This window comes from Clarias gariepinus, chromosome 14 (assembly GCF_024256425.1).
Source record: "Clarias gariepinus isolate MV-2021 ecotype Netherlands chromosome 14, CGAR_prim_01v2, whole genome shotgun sequence".
NCBI classification, from domain to species: Eukaryota; Metazoa; Chordata; class Actinopteri; order Siluriformes; family Clariidae; genus Clarias; species Clarias gariepinus.
The window spans coordinates 11,931,059-11,944,259 of NC_071113.1; the positions used below are offsets into that span (position 1 = coordinate 11,931,059).

At 38.4% G+C, this 13,201-nt stretch overlaps 1 protein-coding gene across 1 annotated transcript; it reads right to left on the reverse strand.

Annotated features, from left to right (window-relative positions):
* Positions 1-12: 12 nt before the first annotated feature.
* LOC128541097 (kelch domain-containing protein 1-like) lies at positions 13-10,131 on the reverse strand. Its single transcript, XM_053511259.1, has 14 exons — positions 10,072-10,131; positions 9,845-9,968; positions 9,597-9,667; positions 9,133-9,250; positions 8,663-8,775; positions 8,013-8,097; positions 7,837-7,935; positions 7,651-7,725; positions 7,491-7,549; positions 3,917-4,029; positions 3,765-3,837; positions 2,381-2,465; positions 1,526-1,605; positions 13-1,296 (listed from the first exon to the last, which is right to left on the reverse strand). Exons 2-14 carry the CDS (start codon positions 9,917-9,919, stop codon positions 1,155-1,157), a joined length of 1,188 nt encoding a protein of 395 aa, XP_053367234.1. The 5' UTR covers positions 9,920-9,968; positions 10,072-10,131; the 3' UTR covers positions 13-1,154.
* Positions 10,132-13,201: the final 3,070 nt, after the last annotated feature.

Genomic DNA, 13,201 nt, shown 5'->3' on the forward strand with positions numbered 1-13,201 from the left:
GTTCCTTTTTGTTCTAAACCACCCCAAGCGTCTCACATTGATTATAATGTTTAAATTATCATATACAAGTCCACCCTTTTATCAAACAAAAGCTGCATAAAGCATAAACAACTAGTTTACATCTCTATATTTCAATAATAATAGGCTGTTAAAGGCACATTTTATATGAATTACTATATTATTTAATACATTTTTGTATAGCAAAAAATAAAATTGCACTTAATTGCAATTGATTATTAAGTCAATCAATAAACATACACCAATCAGCCATGGGGACAGGGGTAGCATAGTGGTTAAGGCATTGAACCATGGTTTAGAAGATCCCCACAACCACCAAGTTGCCACTGTTGGGCCTTTAAGCAAGGCCTTAACTCTCAATTGCTCAGATGAATAATAAGATAAAAATGTAAGTCGCTCTGGATAAGGGCATTTGCTAAATGCCTAGATGAAGCCGTAACATAAAAGCCACCTACTTAATACTGCATTGGTTACCCCTGTGCTACCAAAACAGCTCCTACCCTTCAAGGTGTGGACTCCACAAGACCTGTGATGGTGTGCTGTGTTTTGTAACCCCAAAACATTGGCAGCAGATCCTTTAAGTCTTGTAAGTTGTGAGATGGGACCTCCATGGATTGAACTTGAATTGACTGATTTGATATGTAGTGAATTTGGAGGCCAAATCAACACCTTGAATTGTTTGTCATGTTCCTCAAAATTTTTGCAGTATGTCAGGGGGTATGATTCTGCTGACATGTCACTGGCATTGCCATGAAGGGGTATACTTGGGCTGCAACTATGTGTAGGTGGTACATGTCAATGTAATATCCACATGAATGTCAGGACCCAAGGTTTCCTAGAAGAATTCTCTTCCTTAGGAAAGAGATGCACACACAAACAGTTGTGCACATTATTCATCAGACCGGCCACCTTCTTCTGTTGCTCTGTGGTCCAGTTCTAATTCTCAGATGTCCAAGGTTGGCAGTAGACACAGGTCAGCAATTCTCAATTTTTGTTGAAGGTTCAGGACAATAAGGTATTTATCAACCAATTTTCACCAAAATAGAAAATTTATTGGCCATAGCTAAAAATAAATAAATAATCCGTGCAACGTTATACCTGACCTGATATGAAGGGTAAGATTCCTGTCCATAATCTCATACATAACCATTTTGCTCCTGCATTTCTGTTTTGAAGTAAGACATCCTCTTGTGAAGAGTCCTCTGAACTTTGGGTGGCAAAGATGACATCTTTTCTTGTAAAACAGATCCATGTTTGCCTATGCAGTCCTCACATAATCTATAACAAGGAAAATCAGAATAGTAAGACCTAAGACCTCCCAAAGAAGCCTTGTGAGGTTTAAAACATGCTTGCATACAGGGTCAAGGATCTAAAACATCGCAGGGACCTATGCATACATTTTGTTATAGCTTTAAACATGTACACAACAAACAAGCAAGAAAGGTTTTGTTTGGAATTTTTAAAGTTGAGAATGAGTGTTGTCTTGTTGATCACTGTTAAAACCTACCTGGTGAGTGAATATGGCTGGCTCTGAAACACCAGCACATCTCCACAGTGACTCTGCGAAGGAGATCTGAGCACCATAACCTGAGCAAAGAAATCAGTTCTGGATCAGACAACCACTGATTAAAATAAAGCTTAGGTAATGTATAGTTCATAGCTCAAGACTATTTAATAAACAGCTTTGACAGCTTTGACTTACTAGGAGTGGTAGATGAGACAACAAAATGTAGCTGACTTACTGGGCTTCAAGAGCCAGTCAGGAATTTTATTTGTTGCTTAATTCAGTAATTTCTGCTGCTGAATATGCAGAACCAAACTCTTTTTTTAGGTGTCAAATGTGCCAAAGTCAGCAGAATGTAATCCCTGACTGTTTTCATTTGGGGCTATCAAATTATATTGGTCATAGTCCTAATTAATGGTCAGATTTTATTATCATATGCAACTTCCTTTTCGTAATGCAAGTAAAATGCAATGATGCAAGTAAAAAAACAACAAACTATGGTAACCCAAGGAAATGAGGAATACTAAAGTCTAGAACCACAGGTAACCAAAACTGACTTACAGGAAGTACACAGTCATTGCCTCTCAATAATCTGGTGATGATTACTCGAGACTGCACTCTTGACTGCTTTGAACTGCTGACTTTTTTATTGCACCATCTTTCATCCTGCTTCATTTCCATATCAATGAACTCTCACTCCTTTTCACCCTGAACTAAATCTGTCCCTTGTGATTTAGCCTCCTTGAATAATTCTCCTCTGATCCAGTCTCCCATTTATGTGATAAACATATTACTACAATACTATGCAGTACTATTTCTTTTTATTGGCATTTAATTTTCCCAGAAAAATATACATACCGAATCCATGACTAAGACAAAGTCTCGGCATCCTCCATAAACCACCACATCACTGTCCATCCCCTGTACTGCTGAGTGCCAGAACCTAAGAACAGATTAAATCATCCAGTCTCTGTTAAACCAAGGGTCAGGTCACTAGAACCTACAGTGGTATTGAAGTTGACCACTGACACTTCTCAGGGGTCCCACAAGGGGGCATTGTCTGGCTAAACGCTGATGTGATGCAACAAGCTGTTTACGTACCTACTGTAGTTCACATGTTTTGGTAGCAAATCACAATTTTGATTAGAAATAATAATAGTGAATTATAAAATAATTTACAGTTTTAAAAACTCTTTACAGTCAGATATATAATGGCTGTTTCTCATAGGCTAATAAGCAGACCCAGCACACTGTGCTTGCAAACACAAAGAGATGACATTAGAAGCTGAGTTTTAATCTTTTTTAAAACAAAAGTGTTAAATACTAAGCTGCATATAAAATTATTTGATATGATTTTCAGATGTGTGCACTAAACAAATATGTCATATATTTCTGTAAACAGTACACTATTTGGACTTGCCAATAATTTTGGCACATAATTAGTCAACTCTAGGAACAAGTTATAGAGTCTCAGGTTACTAGATCCAAGATCACAACTGTGGAACAAAGATTTGTTTTTTGGCTTTTGACTGTACACCACTACATTGAATTTGAAATGAGACATTCAAGATGTGAGTGAATTCAAGACTTTTAGCTTTAATTCAAAGGTTCTGACAAAAGTGTGGCACTACAGGAATCGTAGCCATTTTTACATATTTTCACAATTTTGGGGGCTCATAAATAATAAAACAAATGGCTGACAAGGTGTGGCCTGTTCTTTTGTTACTCCATAACCAAACATGTTGCTGTTGGTCATTCGGCTGCTCCCGGCAAGGGGTCGCCACATCAGACCAGCTGGCCCGCACATGCAAGCTTGACACAGTTGATCTGCCGGATGCTCTTCCTAAAGCAACCCTCCCATTTTATCCGGGCTTGGGACCGGCACTGCATCCAGTGGCTGGGGTTTGGGCACAGGCTGGGAATCAAACCCGGGCGTTTCGCATGGCAGGTGAAAAACCTACCACCGGTAGTATGCTGTTATTTTCATGCCAAAAACTGTTTAGGTGTCTCATTGTCAAGTCTACACTCAAGATGCAAACCACTGGTAAAACCCAATAACAAAGAGGTCTATCAGAAAACTTTATTTGGGCTGGAAAAAAAATGTTTTCTGCAAACCAACCATTTATCTGTCAAACATGGTGGAGGCAGTGTTATGTGGCGGAATGAGACCAAATGCCAATATATATATATCTTTGGTTTTAAAATGTATGGACCTGACTGTATATTATCTCGCTCATTATACCTGGGTTTATCTTCATGAGGATGTGGCCTCTCTCTCCATTCTCTTGTTACAGTGTCAAATTCCCAGCCATCATCTACAGGAAATGAATTACAGTATTAAAAAAAAAAGAATAAAAGAATGTTACTCATAAGGACTTTGAGTTTTGAACTTACAGAGAACCTGCCCGGATATGCTGAGGCCGCCGAAGAGAAACAGCGTGCTGTGTGAGGTTGGCGTGAGTGTGTGCAGATTGCGGCCAATCGGGAGGAGAGGCCCCAAAGGCTCGCTGAGGACATAAACAAAGACACACTGCATCATTCATGTCATAGTCCTGAGGTCCTACCAGCCAGATTCAAGCCTCCTCAATCCATAGTGGATCAGGTGTGCTTGGAGCTAGTCTACAGTTGAGAAGCTATAAAAGAGAGTCAAATAATTTATGATGCCATCACTGAAAAAAAACGTGTATCAATATTTTTAAATTACAAGCATGTATTTAAGTTGAAGTAAGTTCACATACACCAATCAACAATAACACTAAAACCATTAACATAAAAAAACACCTAGATTTCAGGTTCCCCTTGTGTCACCGGGTGGCTCTGGACCTTCAGGGTATGGCTTTGCAGGGCCTCTGGGGGTATGCTGTGGGGCCTGGCGGGGTAGGGCCTCCAGGTAGACTTGTTAGTCCAGTGGATTGCATGGGTGCTCAATCAGATTGGGATTTTGAAGGACTTAGGCTCTTTGCCTGCTGGGCAAAGAACATGGCTGGCTGTGGCGCTGTTCTATCATGGCCAGCATTTCTTTTTTGTGATATGTGGGCTATGATGGCTTTTCTGTGGGATCGGACCTTTGGTCCACATGGGCATGGGTAAAATTGGGTGCCCATGATCCTGTCACAACTTTAATGGTATATAAAAAATTATAATCAGTGGTATTTAACTCGCCTGGCAGTGTTTTTTTTATGTTATGACTGATTGTTGTATCTTCACATACTACTCTGTTGTTTAAAATGTACATGTTCTTTTAGCAGATGCTTTATTCAAAGCACCTTACAAATGTGTTCTTTTAGCAAATGTTTTATTCAAATCACTTTACAAATGAGACATAAAGCTGGGAAGTCATCAAAGCCTTTTAACCAAGGGCCAAACAGTGTTGGAGTTCCCTAGAGTATGTACGTTCAGTTTAACACTGTCTAAAAATGAACAGATTGAAAGGATTCAAAAGCAAAGGTTAAGTAGGTTATACAATTACTATAAGACAAACACACAAAGAAAAGGGTCAAAATCCTCCAAAGTGTATACTTACTAGAGCCACTTCAGCTAATAATAAAACAGTGCAATCCTAAAAGCATTTTCACATGGCCCTCTTATATATATATATAAAAAAATCTTCTTAACTCATGGCTCATAAATAGAAATTTAATAGTTAGTCACAGAAATTCCAGACAGTGTCAAATTGACAAGTCATAATACCACATTAATATGGCATGATATATTTTTAATAACATATTCATTAAATTGTTATGACTGGTAACCTATGAGAAAGACATTCTGGAATTCTGGAATTAGAATTACGGGTCTCTGTTTTAGCAAACAATGTGAAGTTTTACTCAGAGAAATGTTGCAACAAGTAGAAATACCATGGGAATTTAGCTTGTGACTCGAACTAACTACAACATTTTAGTCCCTGCAAGGCCAAGCTGTATACAAATACTAACTGTGGCTTGTATACTGTACATAACTTTGTGATCTTGAGCCATTTGTAATATCACTAATACGACATACATGTATTTTGAGTGTTCTTTACTTTTAAAACCATATACACCATTATTATACACATTTTGCATTTTATCTTGACAGTTTACATTCAAGAACATTAAGGGCTTTGTTCAAAGGTTTGCAACTTTGACAGTGCCAGGATTTGTCCTAATCAGTAGAACAAGAATTACTGCCCCCTGCTGTAATCCATATTGATTTATTCATCCAAAGCCACAAACTAGTAAAATACTATTCAGTCCAATGTGCTATATGAGGTGATGTTAAACAGAAGGGTGGTGTAAGTGCTAGTATTATCTTACAATGCAAAGAAGACTTATCTATTATAAAGCGCCAAGTAAGAACAATACACTATCACTTGTGTCTCAATGAGATTAAAAAGCATTGCATATTAGTAATGGCTAACTAGTGTCATGTTGGATTTTTGGCAAGTATTAACCTAACTGATAAATTATCTAATATGTTTTGTGCACTTTTCAGTCCAGAGCCTTCAATATTTTAAAAGCTGCAATCAGAGTGCCTCTCTGTACCAGTTTCTGGCCAGAAAAATAAACCTTTTGTACATTATTAGAGAACAAGCATATTTAAAGCCAATCACTGGACAGTTCAAGTAATTTTAAGTTGTCAAAGTGTCTAGCACATAAGTTAAATAGCTTCCTTCTGTAAAAAAAAAAAAAAAAAGTCTTTTCCTATGTTATTGCCATAAAATACATAGTTACCAAAGCTATAGAGAATTTAACACAATTTGGCATATGGTAATCACCTATAATAAATATCTACTGTAGGTATAACAAGATTATTTGCTCCTACAGAAAACTTTATTAGGACCTACATTACAAGAACATTAAAATGGATAAATTCATGAAGATACTGTGTAATGTAATGTTCATATAAACCATTAGAATAGGAAAAAAAATTTGCTTCCAAGTTATTTTTACATTTTAGTGGTGTGATTTTTGGTGCCAGATGAGCTGGTTTAAGTATTTCAAAAACTTGAGATCTCCTGGGATTTTCTGTACACGTTTCTAGAGAGAGTTTCATCCAGAAAGTGCAGTTCTAAAGATGTTTTGAAGCCTTGTTGATGATAAGAGAGGTTAATAAAAATGGCCAGACAGTTAAAAGATGACAGAAACTCAGTGAACCACATAAGCAGAAACTCATGGGCTATAAGGTAAACTTTAACAAAGGTTTAGGCATGAGAAACACATGACAGAAAAATTTATCAAAGTTTTTGCACATTTGAGAAGTCCAGTAAAAAAAGTGTGTCAGCTTCCACTTTTTCAAAGTATTTGCTGTGCTATTAATGTACAATCCAGGGGAAACTGAGGCACCTCTATGTTGACATTGAAGGTCACTAATGTTGTTGACTAAGAGATAACAGTGTTAGTCCCTTGCTTTGTTCATCAGCAAATATTTGATTTTTTTTTTTATAATTTCAAAAAAAAAATCTTATACTAATGTAGAACATTTAAGGTGATTTCAGAGCCTTATCCCTATAAAACTGAAGAGAGAGCAACAGAGGGATAAGGACATTAAGCAGTAGATGTAACCTGCCGAGGCAGGCAGAAGTTGCAGCAGCTGGTTTGTGAACAGAAGATGACTTAGATATCTATGTGTTTTTACTGTTTTTAGAGAATGCTAGTGAATTAACATCTGTTTAGATGCTGCTATAGCTTTGTTTTGTTGTCCAAATAGTACACATTGTCAAGAATAAATTTACATTGTTTTAACTTAGTTTAAATTAACTTTGTCTTCAACAACTACAAAAGCATTATAAAAAGTCAAATGATTCCCAGCATAACCAATATTTAAGTTTTGAGTAAGCAGGTAGACAGTTACTTTTTCCATACAAGACAATACACTGAAATTCTTGGCCCTGGTAGTAAGCCGCTAACAGCATATTCTTTAGAGTAAACAGTGACTGGTATTCCTGGGCTATGACAGGAAATGCCAGGGAAGGGTAGATAGTACTCACATTTGTGTCCATGTCCATGTGGCCAGGTCTAAACAGTGGATGTCTACATTCTGTGTTTCCTGAATGAAATGTGCTGCCTTTAGCTAACATGTACAATCCATAATAAGATAATTAAAGAACATCTGATTTGGGATTAAGGAATGCATTATAATCCACTTACCAATCCGCCACAGATGTAACCCTTGCTGCCGAGAATGGCACTAGCATGGGAAGCCCTTGGTTCAGGTGGCCGCCCCTGCAATAGAAAAACAATAACAGAAAAAAATGTATTATTGCCTATTTGTCCAATTGTACTAAACCTTATTTTGGGATCTCTAGTAGACTTTGCTGGCATGAGGCCCTTTACCTGGATTTGGGGTTCAGTCCATGTAGCTGTGTAGGGTTCATATACGTGAACCTCATTATTCCAACCCCAAAAGCGGAATAACACACGGCCATTCATCACCTGAGTAGAAAATTAGATTTCTTAAAAAAAAATTCATGTTGATTAGTTACTGAAACCGCTATGGTATTCATCGTTACCCATGATGTCTCATCAATTGTAAAGGTTTTGTAGTTGTTAATATCTTGTACTGTTTTCCATCCATATCCGCCAAAATAGATAAGCCTAGACAAATATAACAGAGATACCATTAGATGCTTATGTCCTTAAAATAGTGATGCATGTAATGTATGCATGTACGCAGGTAATGTATGCATGTAATATATGCATGTATAAATGACTATTAAGCATTTTATTCTTCCTGCAGTCAGGGATGGATAAATGTATTTTTCTCTGTGACTGGTTGATTTGCCTTCAGGGGAGAGTCACTGATTCCTGTTGTTAATAGGGCCCAAGCACTATGACATCACATCACGATATGAAGTCAACGCCATCCCTCTGATAATGCTGATGTTTTAATAGTGCTGATGTGATAATGTGCAAAGGCTCGGTTGTTCTTTTAAGGATTATTATTTTTTATTAGAGCCCAAGCACTATAACATCAGCATGATGACGACATGACTATTACATCCTCACCATCGCTCTGATAATGCCGATCTTTTAATAGGGCTGCTGTCATAATGTGCTTTTTAGAAGTCTTAGCATGCCCAAAGGGCACACAAGTTGTGCGATGCAGCAGGGCGGCATTGTTTTTTTTTTTAGAGGTTTTAACATGAAGCCATTGCGCTACCTGTCCTTGTAGACCCAGCATGAGTGTCGGTCTCTGGGTGAGGGAGGGGTTCCTGCACAGGTGCTCAATTTCTTCCACATGTATTTTCCATCTTGCAAGTCTACGCAATACATCTAGAAAGGATAACAAAATGATTATACAACAAAAACACAATTCACAGTGTGTTTATCTTTATGTTCAAATGACCACAGTCACTATGTGGTTATGGTAGCCTATTACAGTGAGTGGGTTTTGCAACAACCGTCATGTGCACTGTAAATATTATCATTCCTTTCCGCATTCTTTGACTGTATTTCTTAAGTTAAAATTAAAGCATGAAGCATGTTAGGTGATGCACAATAGGGTATTGTGCAATTTATTTTTGCATCTGGCCTTGAAAAACATGTTGGATCACTTCTATGATAATGGGATGACTCGCTCAGCTGTGTTCCTACAGCTATGCTGACACCACCCCCTGGTACAAAGCTTACCTGGTTGGTGTAGGTGTCGCTGTCTCTTCCTCCAAAAACATAAAGCATACCACTGAGAAGTGAGCCACATGTCTGAGAAAGCAGAGGAGGCAATTCTCCACCCATCCCCATACGAGTCCTAGAGTGCATGCGCACACACACATACACACACACACAGGTGATGGAGGGAGAGAGGAGGGGGAGGGAAAGTGAGTCTTAATGGAGATCTGGTGTTTGTCTATCTTGCTATTATCTTTGGTGGCAAAGTTTTTTACAGATTACAACCTCTTTTTGTAGGATTTTATGGAATTCATATGCTGTACAAGGGAACTACAAGAAGATATCAAATAAATACGGAGTTAATTTAAAGGTCACTTGATTTAATTGAGTAGCCTATATGACGTGTATCAGGAATGTCAAATGTATGGCCTGAGTAATGAGACAACTCCTGAAAAACCAGAAAGGTGTGTTGTTTTCCAGCTCACCAGAGTCCACTTTCAAGATCGTAGAGCCAGATCTGATCACTAGGTAACACAACTTCTTCCCCATTCGCATACTGCAAACAACAAATCAGGGGAAAGTTTCGTGAAGGTTTTTATAAGGGTGGAAAAGAAATAACTAGGATATAAGTTTTGTCATAACGGATGCGACTTACCACCTTTGTTTTGCATCCTTCTCTATCTTTTATTGCGGACGGATATAAAATAAAAGCATCAGGTGTGATGCGGCTCACCTGTAATCCGCCCCAGACGTGCAGCACGTTTCCCAGCAGCAGCGCTACATGATCGCTCCGCGCCGGAGCCGCCATCAGCCGCGACTCTCTGTCCGGTACCGCCGGTAACTCCTGAGCTCAGCTACTGTAAAGCCAACACACACACACACACACCAGGAAGAGGAATTATGCGCACGCAAACCGCATACTACCATATAAACGCTGTGTCAACACAGCAGGCACGCCACCTCTGGCCGGTGTTTACAGCGGGAAAGATGGCCTGCAAACAGGAAAACACAGCTCTTGAGTAGAGCATCAATTTTAAAATGAACACCGAAATGTTTGAGTAAAAACATAAACACGCTATATGAGGAAACTCCTTTTCCTTCCTGGACGCTCCTCTGCTTCTTTGTAAAATAAATCTTGAACTGTCAGTGTATAATTGAATTTAGAAGTGGTTTTTGGCCACACATTGATACTTTAGTTAGTTAATACTGACTAAACATAGATATTGAAAAACAAATTACACACAAAACTAGCAGATATTCCTTAATACGGTTCAAGTTTACCCAGGCCTAATTTGGGTCCTGTTCATATTTCATTACATATTGTTCTACAAATACAAAAAAGGTGAAATTTGGATCATAAAAATATCATGAAATGTATTTCTTTTTTCACACCTAGAACGTCTTTAATAGCAATCCCTCCAAAAACCTCTTTAATCCAACTAGGGCCTGTGGAGGCCATTGTTATGACCGTGGTAGGACCTACAGTCAACATTCAACTCAATTTAATTTTATGTGAATGGCGCTTTTAACAATTGTCATTTACACAAGAAATAATCAAGGTTTGTATGAAATGTGAATGTGTATGAATCAAAATGATGAGATAGTCACACATTTATATACACACACACACATTTACACGCTATGGGCAATTTGGGAACGCCGATTAGCTAATGCATGTCCTTGGACTGTGGAGTACCTGGAGGAAACCCACCAAGCAGGTGGAGAACATGCAAACTCCATGCACACAGACCCTGAGGCGAGAATCGAACCCAGACCCTAGAGGTGTGAGGCGACGGTGGAAACCACTAAGCCAATTAAAAGTGATAACTTACGTTATCAAAAAGATTAATGCATTTTTATTTTTTATACATTCAATGACTGAGTTACTTCTTTTCCTGGTAACATCACTGACAATTTAGAGAAACATTTTAACTATTTACAAAATGGCATGTGTAAAACCTTATAGTTTTTAGTTAGGTCAATATCAATTAATCGTTAAATTTTTGACAGTTATAATTAGAAAATGACTAACATCAAATCTTTTCACAGCACTTTCCACTATTTTTGTAGAATGACCAACATACATAATCAGTTTCGCTTTGTGTTGCTCTTGTTTCTATTTCTGATTATTAAATACACAAATCTGCCATAATATCCTCAAGTGAGTAACATTATCAATTATTTACCAGTAAAATTGACAGGAATCATGGGCATCCAAAACTTATTTATGCTTATGGGGACCAAAGGCTAGCCCATCTGGTCCAGTCCCACAGATAAGCCAACGTACTGTATCATGCACACATTGCTAAGAACACTGGCTATTATGGACAAATATTAGAACACCCGGCACATGACAGTCTGGGTGTTCGGATATCTTTTTTTGCATTAGCAGGCAAGGCCCCAAAATTTCCCGGATCTCGATTTCATTGCGAATTCATTGGGTGTGCTTAACAAGTCTGATCCATGGAAGCCCCACCTTGCAACTTATAGCACTTAAAGAATCAGCTGTTAATGCCCTGCCCTGGTGCCGAATATTACAGCACACCTTCAGAGGTCTTCTGAAGTCATGCCTTGACTCCATGTATATATGTATGTGGATAGATAGATAGATAGATAGATAGATAGATAGATAGATAGATAGATAGATAGATAGATAGGTTGGACGATAAAAATGAAACACTGGCCAATTTAGTGTTGAAGGTTTCATGGCTAAATTTGACAAGGCTGGTCAAAATTTTAATTGGTTGCACAATCCACCAGTAAGAGCAGACTGTGAAGGTTTAAGTAGCAGAGTAATAGCACAGTTTTGCTTAAAAAAATTGCAATGCACATAACATTATGGGTGACATACAGTATCAGAGTTCAAAAGAGGACAAATTGTTGGTGCGCGTCTCGCTGGCGCATCTGTGACCACGATTTTGTGATGTATCAAGAGCCACAGTTTCCAGGGTAATGTCAGCATACCACTAAGAAGGACAAACCACATCCAACAGAAGGAACTGTGGACGCAAGAGGAAGCTGTCTGAAGGGAATGTCCGGGTGCCAACCCAGATTGTATTCAAAAAACATAAAACCACAGCTGCCCAACTCACTGCACAATTAAATGTGCACCTCAACTCTCCTGTTTCCACCAAAACTGTTCGTCGGGAGCTCCACAGGGTCAATGTAAATGGCCAAGCTAACCTTTGGTCACTCGTGGCAATGCCAAACGTTGTTTTTAATCGTGCCAGCACGGAAATCTTGGGCTGTGGACAATGTGAAAGATTGTATTGTTCTTTGATGAGTCCACCTTTACTGTCTTTCCCACATCCAGGAAAGTTACGGGGTGTAGAAAGAAGCGTACCACCTAGACTGTTCCATGCCCAGAGTGAAGCATGGAGGTGGATTAGTGATGGTTTGGGCTGCAATATTATGGCATTCCCTAGGCCCAATGCTTGTTACAATGTAGCGTTACTGCTAAGGACTACTGAATCGTTCTGGAGGACCATGTGCACGCAGTGGTTCAAACATTGTATTCTGAAGGATGATACTCCACCAATACAATATTTTAATCTCTGGTCTAGACTATTGACTTTATACGAGTGGTTTTCAGTCAGGCCAGGGAACCCCAGGTGAAATTTAATTTAGTTAAAATGGTGAAAATCATACCCACTGTCAAAATTATTATATTTATTATTGAGTTCTTATAGCTTATAGACCTTTTGACTTTTCATTTGAATTGTATGGCTTTAAACAGAACATCAAACTTTAACATCAAACAACCTTGAAAAAATGTGTGGTGAAGGTGGACAGTTCCAGAATTAGGTTTGGGAGCCGTCGATTTATAGAAGAATAAATCTGTGCTACGGTATTCTCTGCCATGGCAGACATAGTGTACCAGTATACCAATGTGCCAATATACAAATTTTCTTTTGCAGTAAAACATTTGTTTCATTTTCTTTAATCTACATAATTAAATGTTATTTAATATGAAGAATGTAGGGTGACTTAAACCTTTGTACTCTACTGTAAGAAGTTATCAGATATGTGACAATTGTTTTCCTTTTGTTCGTCCTCCTCCTCCTTCTCCTCATGCTCCTCCTCCTCCTCC

What these genes read in the sequence shown, in the direction of transcription:
- LOC128541097 (XM_053511259.1), bottom strand. Translation starts at nt 9,919, where the DNA reads ATGGCGGCTCCGGCGCGGAGCGATCATGTAGCGCTGCTGCTGGGAAAC. An exon ending in GTTACATCTGTGGCGGATTG is followed by an intron (nt 7,550 to 7,650) that starts GTAAGTGGATTA and finishes CATTTCATTCAG; the next exon opens with GAAACACAGAATGTAGACAT. An exon ending in ACATGGACATGGACACAAAT is followed by an intron (nt 4,030 to 7,490) that starts GTGAGTACTATC and finishes TTATGTCCTCAG; the next exon opens with CGAGCCTTTGGGGCCTCTCC.